Source organism: Labeo rohita, chromosome 14, assembly GCF_022985175.1.
Source record: "Labeo rohita strain BAU-BD-2019 chromosome 14, IGBB_LRoh.1.0, whole genome shotgun sequence".
In the NCBI taxonomy this organism is placed as follows: domain Eukaryota; kingdom Metazoa; phylum Chordata; class Actinopteri; order Cypriniformes; family Cyprinidae; genus Labeo; species Labeo rohita.
Window position 1 is genome coordinate 3,167,652 of NC_066882.1, and position 15,820 is coordinate 3,183,471.

Genomic DNA, 15,820 nt, shown 5'->3' on the forward strand with positions numbered 1-15,820 from the left:
CATTGGCCCAATCACGAATGAGACTAAAGGTGGGATCTGGTACATTGAGTCCCAAGGGATCTGGCGTTTGTTTTGGAAGTGAGGAGTGTCAGCAGTTGTCCAGCTTCAGAGTTTGTTTAATTGTTGAGCTCTCTGAATGTTTGCGTTACAGGTGCGCTGGAAAGTTCAGAGAACAAGAGACAACCGATCTGAGATGATTCTAGAGCTCTGCTGCAGGTGAGCATTTCTTTATCGATTTTATACATTACAAAAACTCGTTAGCTAGCCTATATTAACCCCCTGAAATGTCGAAATTGTTTGCTTCATCTTATTTTCGATTAAATGGAAACTGTTAAACAAAAACGGCAAGTTGTTAATGAAGGCAAATAGTCTTTCTAGGCAAAGTGTCATGTGTAGATACTCAAAACATGCATTTGACATTAAAATCGGACTTGATTGTTTTGTGGTTAATATCATGTACTTGAACACATTTTTAGGACATGCTTTATTGTTTTGAAATGCAGTTCATTAGCTTAATTAGCAGTAACCATTTTATCCTGAATGCATAAACATAGTTTAAAAAATTTCAACAGTAAAACAATTTTGAAACAAAATAATTCACGAAACAGCACAAATGTGGGGGGGAAAAAATGCGTTTTGGCCAACAAATAATTTGTGTAATTATTAAATTGTATAATCATAGGTGACAACTTGTCCCAACTTAATTGTTTCTGTTTCTATTCTATAGAGAACCAGTTCAAATCTGCCTTCGTTATGTAACAGCCTCTTGTCTAATATATATATATATATATATATATAGTCTTATAAATAATTTATAGTTTATGTATATATATTTAAATATAAATAATATATATATATTAAAAAAAATTATATATATATATATAATTTATATTTATTTATATAATTAAAAAATTCCAAAAAAAATTCCAAAAAAATAATTTAAATATAAATAAATATATATATATATAAAAAAAAATATATATATATATATATATATATATATATATATATAATTTATATTTATTTATATAATTAAAAAATTCCAAAACAAAATTCCAAAAAAATAATTTAAGTAAATTATTTATTGATTTATTTATGGATGTTTTTTGGAATTTTAGTTCAGAGAGAAAACAAATACTCAAATCATTTAAAATGTTCTTAGTTTAAAACACAAAATAACTGCTAAACATATTTGAAGTTTTGACTCAAAACCTTATAGTTACTGAGATTTAGTACTAGGTGTAGTCGTGTAGTCTGGATTATGTAATCATTAATCAGATTCCAAAAAATTTCTACATTAGATTATATTACATTTTAAAATGCTCATAATCAGATTACACTACTTTTTTTAACGGATTACATGATTACAAATTATTCACAAAGTGGCAGTAAATAATTTATAATCTATTGATTCCCTCGAATCCTTTTTTTTTCTCTTTTAAAGAGAATTAAAATTTTAAAATGTAAAAATTTACTTTGTCATATAGTTTAGCTTTGAATATTCACAATATGGAATGGTTATGTAAATATCATGTAAATTAATTTGCAATCCATGCTTCTGACTTTGAGGACAAAAGCAACTCTCAGTCAATTATATCATGATAATATTTATATTTTAATAATTTAACAACACATTCACATGCTCGCAATTGTCTGATATCAGTTAATGGTCACACTGACATGCAAGTAAACAAATAAAATGTACTTTCAATTCAGTTTAGTTTTACATTTTTATTATTTAATTAAATATTATCTTCTTATTATCTCATAAACCCTCAGCAGTTTTCATTTATCCTTGTTTGCGAAACGCTGGAGGAATCTAATGTTTATTTCATAACGTTGATAAAAAAATAATGAAATATATTTTATTTCTCTTCGCTTTTTATAACAGTAATCCCATTCAAAACGTAAGCCAAAAGTAGTCAGAATGCATTACCTAAAACGAGTTTTTATTAAGTCATTTGTAATCAGTAACAGACTAGTTTGTAAGTAATCTATGCAACACTGCTGAGATATACAGCTCTGGTCTTCTCCACCTGTGAAAATGTGGTATAATATTGATTTCACCTTCTGATCACATGACAGTGACCAACTTTTTTTTGTCCTTGACCCTTTCTTGACACCATGCGTTCACTTTTTGAAATAATTAGAGGGGCTTAGAGGTACTTATTCATGTTTGTTTACCCACAAACTGTACTGAGCCCTAAATAAGATCACAATGAGCTTTTAAAATTCAGCAGTTGATGTAGATCAATTGTTGCAAGATGACAAATTGCATGCTCACAATGGCTTTGGAAACTGTAAAATAAATTTGAGGCTTAAGAAGAGACTAGAATGACTAGCTCGCGAATCCTTAATTAAATGAATAAAGATTTTAAATAATCTTATTAAAATAGATCATAAATAATAACCGTGTTTAATGACAAACAGTAAAGACATTAGTGGTCTGCACTGACTGACCCATTTTCCAAACTTGCTTCATTGATCTTGATGTTCGTCATTGCTGAGGGTGGAGTGAACTCCTTATTTTGTAACTGTCGATTTTTCATACAGAGGAACCTGTCTGGCGGGATTAACTAGAGCATTCGGAAGAAGGATCTGCATCCGTGGACTAGAAAGTGCTGTTTGTCAAGTGCTTAAAGTCTTTTTTGTTTAGCAAATGACATTAGTGACTATATTAATAGTGTACTATGGTAACCCGAGGCGCCGTACTCCTAATGCCACCGTCTCTGACGTTTATTCACCTGACTGCTAACTCCAACAGACTGACTCCTGTGAGGTTATGTTGTACGGTACTGTAAAAACATCTACCATTGACATCAAATTTGCTCTGTCCTTTCACAGATGCTTTTATACACAGAGACTTGGCGTACACCGCACTGTTTGCGATACGTAGCTACGCACAACGTTATGCCTTGAGTTTTTACAGCACAAGTACATTAAATACACATGAAAAGTTGTTTTCAGGATGACGATGTTGACTTTGCAGTGCTGGCTAGTGTGTGTTTCAGGCTGACCATCAATAAACAGGCTAACATGAGCAAATATTCCCCTGGCTTTTATAACTAATCATCATGACCAATCAAATTTTGATGGAGACTTCTTAAGATGTTATACAGTAGGACTGTAGCTATCGATTATTTTAGTAATCGAGTATTCTACCCGATTATTCCATCGATTAATCAAGTAATCGGATAAGTCGTCATTTTCTTTATTAAAGAGCAATACTAAATATGCAAGAGAAAATAAGATAGGTTTCTTAAAATAAACAGCTAATTTGTTTCCTTTTTAGAAAAATGAACATTTGTATTGCTGAAATTGCATACATTAATAACCATGAAAACTAAACCCATTTAATGCATTTATATGCCAAATTACATTCAAAATGCAAATACATATATATATATATATATATATATATATATCAATCTGAGGTTGCACACTTTAACATTGTCCACAGGGCAGGGTCGTAAAAATTCTGTCTTAAACTATTATTACCTGTCATTTTAATTTTCATATTTTAATTATAATAACACAATTATAATGTCATTTTAATGAACCAATATCGTTTCTTAAATCTCAATCGATCTTTTGGTCTATGCTGTTTTCAGTTGATTATCGAACAGTACATAGTGCGCCTTCCTTCCAAGAAATACTTTTGATATGAAACAAAGTTTCAAATTCCAAATTCTGTCCATTTCATTAGGAAATTCAAGGAATAAATACCGCTTTGGTGCTCTTTATTGTGGCGTGATAGATCGTTGTAGCTTCTGTGTACTGCCTGTGCGTAATCAAACACATAGGAAAACATTCGTGACAGTTTTGTTTTTGTTCTGCGTTCCATGCTTTTCTGCCAGACTGGAGCACACTCGCAACCAACTGGACAAGGGTGGGAATCACAATAAAGTTACAGTTTACAATAGATCACCCTCAGCGTAATCTGTCAAAGGTACGGACGGCCTTCGGAGAATTTATATATATATAAACTACCGTTCAAAAGTTTGGGGTCAGTAAGACTTGTAATAGTCTTTAAAGAAGTCTCTTATGCTCATCAAGGCTGCATTTATTTGATTAAAAATATAGAAAAAAAACAGTAACATTGCAAAATGTTTTTACAATATAAAATAATGTTTTTTATTTTAACATACTTTAAAATAGAATTTATTCCTGTGATGAAAAGCTGAAATTTTTATCAGCTGTTACTCCAGTCTTAAGTGTCACATGATCCTTCAGAAATCATTCTAATATGCGGATTTATTATTAGAATGATCAATGTTGGATAATATCAACAGTTGTGCTGCCAAATATTTTTTGGAACCTGTGTTTTTTTTTTTTCAGGATTCTTTCATGAATAACAAGTTTAAAAAGTACAGTGTTTATTCAAAATATAGATATTTTTTAACAATGTAAATTATTTATTATTAACTTTTAATAAACTTTTAATTATTAACTTAATACAGTGTTGGGAAGGTTACTTTAGAAATGTAACAGGTTACAGATTACAAGTTACTCGATTTAAAATGTAATAAGTAGTGTAACTTTTCAACTACTTTATTAAAGTAATGTAACTTATTACATTTGATTACTTTTTGATTACTAATATTTTCAACTGTTAATCATTTTAAAACATTTAAGCCAGGCAGAGTTAACCTTACAGTAGCACTCAACACTGATTACTGTCAGACTTTCAAAATCCTTCATCACTTGAATTAAGATTATAATAAGTAAGGGATAATATACATCTATATTTTGCGATAACAATTGTACATTGTCCCACTTATTACACAGCTGCTTGCCACAAAAGTAAGTAATTAGACACAAAACACTGATCTGAGTTATAATATTTGAATGCAAAAAACTAGCAAGCGGTAAGTTGACAGAATTAGGAAATCGTGCACAATACATTGAATTGAGATTTAATAATTTATTAGCTAACCAAAAGCAAAGCTTTCACCAAGGAAAAACTATCAAGCAAATAGCGCTGACTTAAGTTGCCCAGATGAGTCTGTGTAATTAGCTTTTACCAGTTGTTATCAGGGAATAACCTTGGAATGTCATGACTGATCAATCGGAATCAAGTGTTCCACAGAGCCGTGTAATAATTTAATTTAAAGCAAAGCCACCACAAATTCAGACTTAACACTTCTTATTTACGTTGAGATCATTCGGAGGTTAAATACTGATTTAAAATCATAAGAAATAGTTTAATAGCTATGATACTGGTTTTAAAAACAAATGTTTGGATAGTTACGACAGGAAACACTGGCATCTAACAATGCCTTGAAAAAAAACAAAAAAAAACAATTAATCTTAAAAACTAAAGTATATGCATAAACCCAAACAGGAAATAAAACATATTGAATAAGCATGTGTCCTATTCTGTCCTAAACTCCTGAAACATTGGTGTCTCATTTTAGAGCAGTCAATGCAATTTATGAAAGAAGTGTGTGTATGTGAAAAAATTCAGAAGTAACGCCCTTTGTAATCATTAATATTTTCAAAAGTAACTGTAATTTAATTACACAATTTTTCTCAGTAACTGTAACTAATTACAATTACATTTATTTTGTAATTAAATTACGTAATTCCGTTACATGTAACTAGTTACTCCCCAACACTGTATATATATATATATATATATATATATATATATATCCATCAATGACGGAGAATTTTCGGTTAACGAAATATTATATATATATATATATATATATATATATATATATATATATATATATATCAATTTCAAAAATCAAAAATCAATTTCACATTACTTTAGAAAAAGGTAAACATTACAACCTAAAACGAAGACATAAGTCAAGAGTTTAAGGCATTTAGATGTAGGCATTTATATTTTGTTATTTTAAACAAAACACTGAATACTGATATTTTCATGTATTTTTAAAAAGATACTTTAAATGTGAAATCAAAACCGCCTGTAGGTGGCAGTAAGTCACTGTTAAGTAAAGAGTCATTGCGATTGAACTGAATCAATCTGAGCCCTTCAGACCCTCAAGACTGAATGTCAACATCAGTAAGTCTTTTAAAATGTTAGTAGGGCCCTTTGAAATCCATTTTATTTCTTTTGTAATGCTTTATAATTAAGACATTTTGTTTTCCATTTTCATTTTTCTAGATTATATGTTAATAGTTTAATTACATTTTATTAATGAAAGCCATGTTTAATTAACTGAATTCCTGAAATAACTTATTAATTTGTTTACAATTATAGGGCCCTGTGATTTTTTTTATTTTATTTTATTTTATTTATTTATTTATTTTTTTTTGTTGTGGCAATCAAACCTACTGTAAAATTACTTTTAAAATGATTATTCCTTTTAAAAGTTTTGACAATATTTTATATAATAATATAATATTTTATTCTTTTCTTTTATTTTATTTTATTTTTTACATTAAGATTTACACTACCAGTCAAAAGATTTTTAATGTTTTCTAAAGAAGTCTCTTCTTTTTATATATATATATATACAGTACTGTGCAAAAGTCTTAGGCCACTAGTATTTTCACCAGCTAAAAAATGGTTTGAAGTCAGTTAAAGTCGGTCTTTTGCTGTAGTGTGTCAGTAGGAAATATCAGATTACATTTCCAAACATTCATTTTGCCATTAATTGTAATAATCCAGTGAGATTTTTGTTTGCACAAGGAGTCTGACAACAGCCAGTGCTCCAAACAGAGATCTGATCTCATCATCATCCAGTCTGTCTGGAATGACATGAAGAAACAGAACAAACTCAGACCTGCAAAGCTGCAGCACTGTTAAAAGTTTTAGGCACTTGTGTAAAAATGCTGTAAAATGAGGATGCTGTCATAAATAGATTTTCTTTATCAATAACCTTCTATTAAATGAAATTAACATTTGGTGCGACCATTCTTTGCGTTTACAGCAGCTTTTGCCCTAGGTGCATTTGCGCAAAATTTTTCAGGTAGCTTTGCAGGTAGGTCTCTTGAAGCATCTTGGAGACGTTGCCACAGTTCTTCTGGATTTACTCTGTTTCAGTTTGTTCTGTGTCTTCATGTCATTCCAGAGACAGACTGGATGATGGTGAGATCAGATCTCTGTGTGGAGCACTGGCTGTTGCCAGACTCCTTGTGCAAACAAAAATCTCACTAGATTATTACAATTAATGGCAAACAGAATGTTTGGAAATGTAAACCAATATTTTTTACTGACACACTACAGCAAAAGATAGAAATAACTTACTTTATACCATTTTTTAGCTGGTGAAAATACTAGTGGCCTAAAACTTTTGCACAGTACTCTCTCTCTCTCTCTATATATATATACACTACCGTTCAAAAGTTTGGGTCAGTACATTTTTATTGTTTCTTTTTCTTTTTTTCTTTTTTTTTTAAGAAATTAATACTTTTATTCACCAAGGATGTATTAAGTTAATAATTAAAAGTTTATTAAAAGTTAATAATAAATAATTTACATTGTTATAAAATATTTATATTTTGAATAAACACTGTACTTTTTAAACTTGTTATTGATGAAAGAATCCTGAAAAAAAAAAAAATTACAGGTTCCAAAAAATATTTGGCAGCACAACTGTTGATATTATCCAACATTGATCATTCTAATAATAAATCCGCATATTAGAATGATTTCTGAAGGATCATGTGACACTTAAGACTGGAGTAACAGCTGATAAAAATTCAGCTTTTCATCACAGGAATAAATTCTATTTTAAAGTATGTTAAAACAAAAAACATTATTTTATCTTGTAAAAACATTTTGCAATATTACTGTTTTTTTCTATATTTTTAATCAAATAAATGCAGCCTTGATGAGCATAAGAGACTTCTTTAAAGACTATTACAAGTCTTACTGACCCCAAACTTTTGAACAGTAGTGTATATTAGTATCAATACTCCAGTCACATGATCATTCAGAAATCAGATTTATTATTATTATTATTATTATTATTATTATTATTTTATATGATTATTAATATTATGTTCAAAAACAGCTGTTTCTTTCAGGTTTCTTTGATACACAGATCATCCAGATGAACAGCATTTGTCTGAAATAGAAATTGTTTGTAACACTTTTGTTTGTAACATTGTAACAACTTTTGATCAATGTAAAGCATCCTTGCTAATTAAAAGTAATAATTTCTGTAATTACTATAAAAAAGAAATTATATTCGATAAAAAAAAATTAACACTGATGCCAAGCTATTGAATGGTATAGTCTATAATGCTACAAAAGCTTTTTATGTCATATAAATGCTGATCTTTGGATCTTTCTATTCATCAAAGAATCCTGAAAAAAATTTACTCAACTGTTTTAAAAATTGATGATGATAATAATAATAATAATGATAAATGTTTCTTGAGCAGCAAATCAATATATTAGAATGGTTTCCGAAGGATCATGTGACATTGAAGTAATAATGCTTGGAAAATTTAGGTTTGATCACATGAATAAATTACATTTTAAATATATTTAAACAGAAAGCAGTTATTTTAAATAGTAAAATATTTCACAGTACTACTTTTGCTGTATTTTGGATCACATAAATGCAGGCTTGGTAAGCGATTTCTTTAAAAAAAAAAAAACATATGTTTTTTCCTCTGTGTGTAAACTTTCATAATTTTTGTCCACTAAGAGTTTGTATGACTTAAACATGCAGTATATTCATACAACCTACTTTTTTGTCTACACAGAATGATCAGACATCAGGAATCCCCTAAAAGACGTGATGCAAAGCATGCACTGAACATTTAAAATACAAAGATAATCTCATCTCATCTTCAGTTCATGATGAACACCACATCATTCGCACTGAATCTCTCCAGTGTTATTAACGGGACAGATGTGGCGGTCTCTGGTGTGGTCACCTGGAGGACGGCCATGATCACTCTCATAACCGTCCCCCTCTCCATCATCACCATCATAGGCAACGTCCTGGTCATGATCTCTTTTCGGCTCAACCCGCTTTTGAGGACAGTGAGCAACTACTTCCTCCTAAGCTTGGCCGTAGCCGACTTATTTTTAGGCGCCATCTCGATGAACCTCTACACTACCTACATTCTGATGGGTCAGTGGTCTTTAGGAAATTTAGCCTGTGATATGTGGCTGGCTTTGGATTACGTGGCCAGCAACGCCTCTGTTATGAACCTGCTGGCCATCAGTGTGGACCGCTACCTCTCCGTCATGCGACCTCTGACCTACCGGGCCACTAGAACGCCCAAAAGAGCCGCGGTGCTGATTACTCTAGCGTGGTCCGTCTCGTTTGTGCTTTGGGCTCCAGCCATTTTGTTCTGGCAGTATATAGTGGGTGAACGGACTGTTCCAGAAGGAGAGTGTTCAATCCAGTTCCTGTCTCAGCCTGTGATCACTTTTGGAACGGCCATCGCAGCGTTTTACTTGCCGGTGAGCGTGATGGTGACGTTGTACTGGCGGGTGTACCGTGAGACAGAGAAACGCTCGCAGCAGCTCGCTGGACTCATCGCTTCACAGGGAGGACGCACGGGAAACACATCTCAGGTGGGTTTCATGTGCGCTTGTCCATTATTTTACACTTTAGTTCATAAAAAGGTTCTTTGTCAGCATCAGTGATGCTCCAGAAGGAAAAACGATGTGTTAAGGGGGGTGAAAACTTTTTGAATTTGAATATCAGGGTAAATTTTACTTTTTTTTGTCTTCTGGGAAACAGTACTAAATAAAAAAAAAAAAAAAGATATTTAGGCAAAATAAGAAAAATGTATACATCTTCATGCTGTTCAAAAGTTTTCACCCCTTGGCTCTTAATGCATTGTTTTTTCTTCTGGAGCATCAGTGAGCGTTTTGTTTTTTGTTTTTTCATTTTTTAATTTGTAGTTTATGCATATACAATTTATAGTTTGTGACAATTGTTTTAAGTTCACTTAACATATAGTTCTTATATTTTTCAAAGCTTATTAAATGTAAAAAAACAATGGCTTTAAATTATGCTGTAATGTTGAATGCCTTTAATTAATGGTTAAAATTGAGTGAAAAAAAAATGCATTTAATAGAGACAAATTAGTAAATATCTATTTTAAAATATAGGTAAATGTATATCAAATGTAAAATATCTATTGCTAACACTTAAAATTAACACCTAAAATAACATAACATCTTGGAGAATGACGTAAGAAATATATATATATTTTTAACCTACCAGGATTATACAAAAGAATAAGGAAAAAATAAATTTGTGACCAATAAAAAAAATAAAATAAATAAATAAATGTGTAAATTAATATATACATTTTTCATTAATCTTTTTTTTTATTATTGGTGACAAATGTACTTTTTTCCATTCTTTTGTATAATCCTGGTAGCCAGGATTATGCTAATGTTTATTGACAGCAATAACAAATTGCACTTTTATCAGAAATACAAATATGAAATTTGCAGTTTTTCTTTATAAGCACAATAGACCAAAATGATGATTTTATACATATTTTTGTTCAATAAAAGATCTCTAGAATGATACATTTAAGAAAAAAAGTAACTAATGTTTTCAGTAATTGAAATTGAAATTGAAAAACTAACATTTATTTTATTATTGTTATTGTTATTTTTGTATAATTTTCATTTAAGATTTTTGCCATGGTAACCAACTGAAAGAAGTTTTATTTGATATACTAAAATGAAATAAAATCAAGGAGGTGCAAATGTTAGTGCAACCTGAAAATCAAACCCATCATTTTTTAAATTTACTTTTTTACTAATTTTAGTACATCAACTTAAACTTTCAGTTAGTTGTCATGGCAAAAATCTTAAATGAAAATTGCAAAAAATTATTAAAAAAAAAAAAAATGTTTTTAACTTTTAAGTTTTAGTTTCAATTACTGAAAACATTTTTATTATTATTATTATTTTTAATTTATCATTCTAGAGACCTTTTTATGAACAAAAATGTGTATAAAATTATCATTTTGGTCCATTTTCGTTAAAGAGCAAAAAACTGCAAATTTCATATTTGTATTTCTGATAAAAGCAAATTACACTTTTATCAAAATTACAAATATTAAATTTGCAGTTTTTTGTCTATAAGCAAAATGGTCCAAAATAATGATTTTATATATTTTGTCCAATAAGAGCTCACAAGAATGATTAAAAAAAAAAAAAAAAAAAAAATGTTTTCAGTAATTGAAATTAAAACTGAAAAACTAAAATTAATTAATTAATTAATTTATTTTTTCAATTGTTCTGTAAGATTTTTGCCATGATAACTAACTAAAAGATGTTTAAGTTAATGTAGTAAAATTAAGTAAAATAAAGGAGGTACAAGCTTTAGTGCAACCTGAAAATCGGACGTATCATTTTTTTAATTTACCTTTTTTTTTTTTTTTTTTTAACATTTTTTGTCATTTTGTTATGTGGTTTTGTAATTTGTTATTATTTTTTAAGCCTTTTATTTCAACTTTTATTACAATTTTAGTTTTAGTCATTTTATTACATCAACTTAAACTTCTTTTCTTGTATGAAAAATGTAAAATAAAAATGGAAACTGTAAAAATACTAAAACTAAAAACTTTTTGTTTTTTACTTTTTCCGTTTTAATTTCAATAACTAAAAACATTTTTTACTTTTTTTTAATTTTCTTTTTCAACTTTTATTATTTTTCATTCTAGAGACCTTTTTATTGAACAAAACTATGTATAAAATCATCATTTTGGTCCATGTTGCTTGTAGAGAAAAATTCTAAATTTTGTATTTGTATTTCTGATAAAAACATAATTTGTTATTGTTATCGATGAACGTTATCATATACATGACCCTGAAGCTAACAAATATGGACTACAAGACTCAAACTACCCCTTCGGATCATAGGGTCTTACCATAGAATCTTTAAATAAGCTTAAAATCATTCCAGCTGATGTAAACTAATACATGAAATTTATACTGATGCAAGAGCAAAGATGTTTACATTACATTGTTGTCATTTCATTTATGTCTCCCAGAATTCTAGCCACAGCAATTCTCGCAGCGTTGAAGACATCAGACCACAAACAGACCTGAACCCGCACAGGAAGGCACACAGGACCATCTGTCCAATCATCACCCACCGAACAGCAGCGTGGTGGAAGAAACGAAAGGACAGAGACGAGACGCCCAACTCATACACCACATACAGCCATCCACAGATGGACGACAATGACAAATACATTCCACTCGTTCGGATGGATAAAACCGCAGTCAATAATCTCAACAATAACCGTAATGCCACCAAGAGGAGCTGCGAGTCAGAAAGTCAGAATTCGCTCGATTCTCTTAAAACTACGAATGCCGTGCAAACTCCGACTCGATCGGCGAGCACCGGCCAACAGGGCCGCAAAGCCCGGACCTCGGGTCTGATCAGGGAGAAGAAAGCGGCCCGGACCCTCAGTGCCATTCTCCTGGCGTTCATCGTAACATGGACGCCCTACAACATCATGGTCCTGGTGTCCACTTTCTGCGACGACTGCGTTCCCGAGGGCCTGTGGCAGCTGGGATACTGGCTCTGCTACGTCAACAGCACCGTCAACCCCGTCTGCTACGCGCTCTGTAACAAGCACTTCCGGGTCACGTTCAGGGCGCTGCTGCTCTGTAAGTGGAAGGAGCATAAGAAGGGGATCAGATGGACCCCGACCGGAAATGGCTGATTGCATCATGACGTTTGCTGGAGTTGGGTTTTCTCTTTGTGATATCAGTGAATCAGCACTGGTTGACAAATGCTGATCTTTACGCTGATGCCAAAGAGCATGTAAGCTTGAAAAGATCCTAGGGATAAAAGTTAATCATCAGATGAATGAAGTTCAGACTATCTGTTTTTGAAATTACGTCTTGGTAGGAAATGTAGCAGTTTTTAAATTTGAAAATCTGCCTTACTTGACACATTCAAAGTACACAATGTAGCATCTAAGTACGGTATGTTTTTCAAGCATAAACTCTTTTATCACTGTTCGGTCATTTTTGACTGAAAAAATGTAGGTTTTTTTACTTTATCAGAATGGTATGAAACTTGGCAAAGGTTTTGGCACTTGCTTTTAAAGAAAAAAAAAAAAAAAAAAAACATGGTCATGATTCAGAAAGGTTACATTTTCCTGAAGAAAATAGTCATGAAAGATCAGAAATGGCTGCATCGGAAATGATTAGGAAGCTAATTTCACCTAGTGGAAAAGTTTGGTATTGCGCCCAAACAAAATCTTACTGAAAGCTAATTTTTTTTTCGATATCAACTTTAAATTTGGAGCACAACTTGTTTAGATTTATAGCTTTGATTTTTTTTTTTTTTTGGTAGGTTTAGAGTAAAACATGTTTTGGAAAATATATATTTCATACACAATTTTTAAAATAGTATTTTAGTATTTTTGTGCATTTTTAGCATTATTAAACTTATATAGCTTTTTACTCTACAAACATACAACTTTGTTTACATTTGTGTGTTGCTAGGCAACCCCTTTGTTGCAACCACAACTGTTTCTGAGGAACTACATTGTTTGGCGGAAGAATAATGGCGGAAAACCTTACTACATATATGGAATAACCGTTTTATAAAAGCAATAAGCCATGTGAAGCTGTGGTTTACAGTTTTACCAAACAACGCCCCTTAGTTGTTATAAATTTACTGTAATCCATGGCTTCACAGGGCTTATTGCTTTACTTCAGGAATATGCTCAAAATATGATTAATAAATGGAAATGGATCATAAATATAATTTAGTAGCATAAAATCCACTAAAAGACAAAATATTAAATAAAAAATCTAAATAAGACATAGTACATTCATTTCAGTGAAAAAAATAAAAATAAAATAAATATAAATAATAAATTGTCATCTTAGAATTATAAGGTTGTATCTGCATTTTGAGCACTTTTGAGATATTGAGCTTCAAAGTTTTTGCGTTCCATAGAGTTCTGTAGATAGGACCATTTTTGTTTTCTAAAAAAGGCCCAAAAGCTTACAAAAGAAACATCACAATGTAAATAAGTTGTCAACGAATAAGAATATGTGAATAACTCAATTTTGACAAAAATGTCAGATAGAACCTTGCAATTCTAAGGTGACGAAATATAAACTTTGTACTAGATCTGTAGATATGAAATTAATAGTGACATAGAGTGAAACTTGTGCTAAAATATAATTTGTCATGCCGCAGAATATAAGCTCGTAGATTATATTATATAAATTTTAATGTAAAGTCTTGATGTTAAAACCGATGCTATTATTATTTTTTTTCCCTAAATCACTTATGCCTATTATTTCACGCATGTTTTACTGGGTCTCAGAGTTATAGTGCTATCACACATGAGATTTGATTGCTTTTTAAAACCTGCTGACTTTATTATTATTTTTTTTTAGGTCTGTTCCTCACAAGACTTGAAATATAGCACATAAGTCAGTAGTGTGACATTCAAAACTTAATGTTAACTCTTATGTTGTATTCTGGTCATTTAGACCCAAAGAGGATTTTCTTTACCCCAAAAATGCTAGTTATTATGGAAGCCTATTTATGCCACATAATAAAAAATGTGAGTTTACATCCCACAATTCTGACTTTTTCCCCTTACAACACAAACTTCTAATAATTGAGAGGTATAAAACTCTCTATTCCTCAGAATTGCAAGTTTAAAATCACACAGTTCTGACTTTGTAACTGGCAATTGCAAGATCTCATAATTCTCACTTTAATATACGTTTCTATCATGCAAGTTTGAATTCTTAAAGTCGGTATTGCATGAAAAACATGAGAATTGTGAGATAAAAAGTTGCAATTACCTATTTAAAAATTTTATTCAGTGGCGGAACAGGCTTCCATAAGTTAATGTTAATGTTATCACACTGGAATAAAGCTAACATTGTGCAAAAGTGTGACCGTTTTTTAATTTTAATCAAAACTGTTGATGTTAAAAAATAGTTTCTTATACATATTATTTCATGTTAATGTTTTGCTGCTTCTTTATGGATCTCAGGGCTGTAGTACTACATTTTAGCGCAATCTTTTAATTTTTTAAACCAGTCATAAAAATGTTTTTTTTGCACGTATGTGACCATGGACCACAAAATCAGTCATAAGGGTCATTTTGTCAAAATTGAGATTTATACATCACCTGAAAGCTGACTATATAAGCTGATGTATGGTTTGTTATGATAGGGCAATATTTGGCCGAGATACGACTATTTAAAAATCAGGATTTCTGAGGGTGCAAAAAAATCTAAATATTGAGAAAATTGCCTTTAAAGTTCTTCAAATAATGTTCTTAACAATGTATATGACTAATCAAAAATTAAGTTTTCATACATTTACAGTAGGTAAGACTTAAGACTGGTTTTGTGGTCCAGGGTCACATATGTCCATATACAAACTTATGGGTCACTAAATCAGTTTTGTGCCATTTTTGGAGATTAATAGACTTCTGTATTCAGCAGGTTTGGGAATCAATTCCAAAAATAATTGATTCTAAGACTTTGGGAATTGAGAATCAATTCCATCAAAGGCAAATCTTCTTTAATCACCTTTTGAGTTCAACAAAGATAATCATTAATTTGCTTCTTGGCCTCTAATATTGACAAAGAAGTCTGATTCATCTCCATAATAGTGCTGTGGTAAATTTCAGCGCATAGGCTTTATTTACTGCTGGTAGTGTTCATAAAAAAAAAACAAAATTAAGATGAATTTCTCTGTTACATGTATGTTTATTATGGAAAGGCCAATATGAAAAATGTAAATAAAAAAGACAGAAAAATACAGCATTTACATTCAATACCAAATACAAACTGACATGATATACCAAAACAAATACAAAACGATACAGTACTCACGATAATTCAATATGGTTA

At 30.8% G+C, this 15,820-nt stretch overlaps 1 protein-coding gene across 2 annotated transcripts; it reads left to right on the forward strand.

The window, feature by feature from the left end:
• The first annotated feature begins 87 nt into the window (after nt 1–87).
• Nucleotides 88–15,757, forward strand: chrm1a (cholinergic receptor, muscarinic 1a). 2 transcript variants are annotated; one of them, XM_051127104.1, is made up of 4 exons: nt 88–216; nt 3,858–3,949; nt 8,692–9,514; nt 11,962–15,757. In XM_051127104.1, exons 3-4 carry the CDS (start codon nt 8,786–8,788, stop codon nt 12,640–12,642), a joined length of 1,410 nt encoding a protein of 469 aa, XP_050983061.1. In that variant the 5' UTR covers nt 88–216; nt 3,858–3,949; nt 8,692–8,785; the 3' UTR covers nt 12,643–15,757. The 2 variants fall into 2 exon arrangements, with proteins under 2 accessions (XP_050983061.1, XP_050983060.1); XM_051127103.1 differs by lacking the exon at nt 3,858–3,949.
• Nucleotides 15,758–15,820: the final 63 nt, after the last annotated feature.